This window comes from Egretta garzetta, unplaced genomic scaffold, assembly GCF_000687185.1.
Source record: "Egretta garzetta isolate BGI_Z169 unplaced genomic scaffold, ASM68718v1 scaffold91, whole genome shotgun sequence".
NCBI classification, from domain to species: domain Eukaryota; kingdom Metazoa; phylum Chordata; class Aves; order Pelecaniformes; family Ardeidae; genus Egretta; species Egretta garzetta.
In genome coordinates, this window is record NW_009258661.1 from 4,392,732 (window position 1) to 4,393,759 (window position 1,028).

At 69.8% G+C, this 1,028-nt stretch overlaps 1 protein-coding gene across 1 annotated transcript in view; it reads right to left on the reverse strand.

The window, feature by feature from the left end:
• Positions 1-1,028, reverse strand: part of LAMB2 (laminin subunit beta 2) — a gene marked incomplete at its 5' end in the record, with an annotated part of 27,416 nt that overhangs the window by 5,497 nt on the left and 20,891 nt on the right. The window contains 4 exons of the mRNA XM_035903810.1: positions 1-98; positions 442-586; positions 678-881; positions 949-1,028. The exon at positions 1-98 is cut by the window's left edge and continues 98 nt beyond it. Of these exons, the coding sequence (XP_035759703.1) occupies positions 1-98; positions 442-586; positions 678-881; positions 949-1,028 (527 nt within the window). The remainder of the gene's footprint in view (positions 99-441; positions 587-677; positions 882-948) is intronic.

A 1,028-nucleotide genomic window follows, 5' to 3' on the forward strand; every position in this document is an offset into this window, starting at 1 on the left:
TTCCGCCAGGCGGTGGATCGGGGCCGGCGCGGCAGGGAGCGACAGCTCCAGCACCCGGCTGGCCACCACCTCGATGCTCTCGGGGTCGGCCCCCTCCTCTGCGGGTGGGAGCCATCAGTGTCCCCTGCCGCAGCACCCCAGGGTGAAGGGGACAGACGGACTGGGGTGGTGGAGAGCAAGGGAGAGCCATGGGGAGGGAGCGTGGGGCAGGGTAGGGGAGCAGGGGATGGGATGGGCAGGGCAGGGACCGTGCAATGCAGTGTGGGGCAGGAGGGTGCAGTGTGGTGCTGGGGCGGTGTGGTGCTGGGGTGGTACAGCCCACATGCAGTATGGGGACCATGCAGTGTGGTGCAGTGCAGGGTCAGTGCAGTGTGGTGCAGGTGCAGAGTCACGCAGTGCTGGGCAGGGGCGGCCAGCCCCCCCCGGCACACCGGCACTCACGGCTCAGGAAGGCCTTGACATGGCTGATGAGCTCCCGCAGCTCCTTGTTGGAGCTCTCCACGCGGGCCCTGGTCTGGTTCGCTTTGTCCAGAGCTGCCTGCGCCCGCAGTCGGGCCTCATCTGCCTTCCCCTTGGCCTCAGCCACCTGGGCAGGGCAGAGACCCTCAGCACCGGCCCCAAGGGCTGGGGGGCACGGCTGTGCCACCTGCTCCCACCAGCACCCGTGTGCCACGCACCCTGTGGGAAAGCTGGGCCACATCGCCAGCAGCCCGCCGCAGCTCCTCCTGGGCATGGCGTGCCCGGTCCAGCGCGCTGTCAGCTGTGGACACAGCCCCACTGCAGCTCAGACCCCCGCAGCGCCGTGCCCCATCTTCGTCCCGGCACCCAGCTCCCCCGCAGGGGCTCTCAGCACAGGGCACATCGCCCGCTGCACCGCACACCTGCAAGACAGCACAGGCTCAGGGCAGCTCTGGGGACCATCCCCCTGATCCCCTCCCCGCATCCCACCTTCTCATTGAGCGGGTGCAGGCTCAGCGCCCGTGCCCTTGCTGCCAGGTCCATCAGCGCCCGCCGGCTGGCCGCGTTTT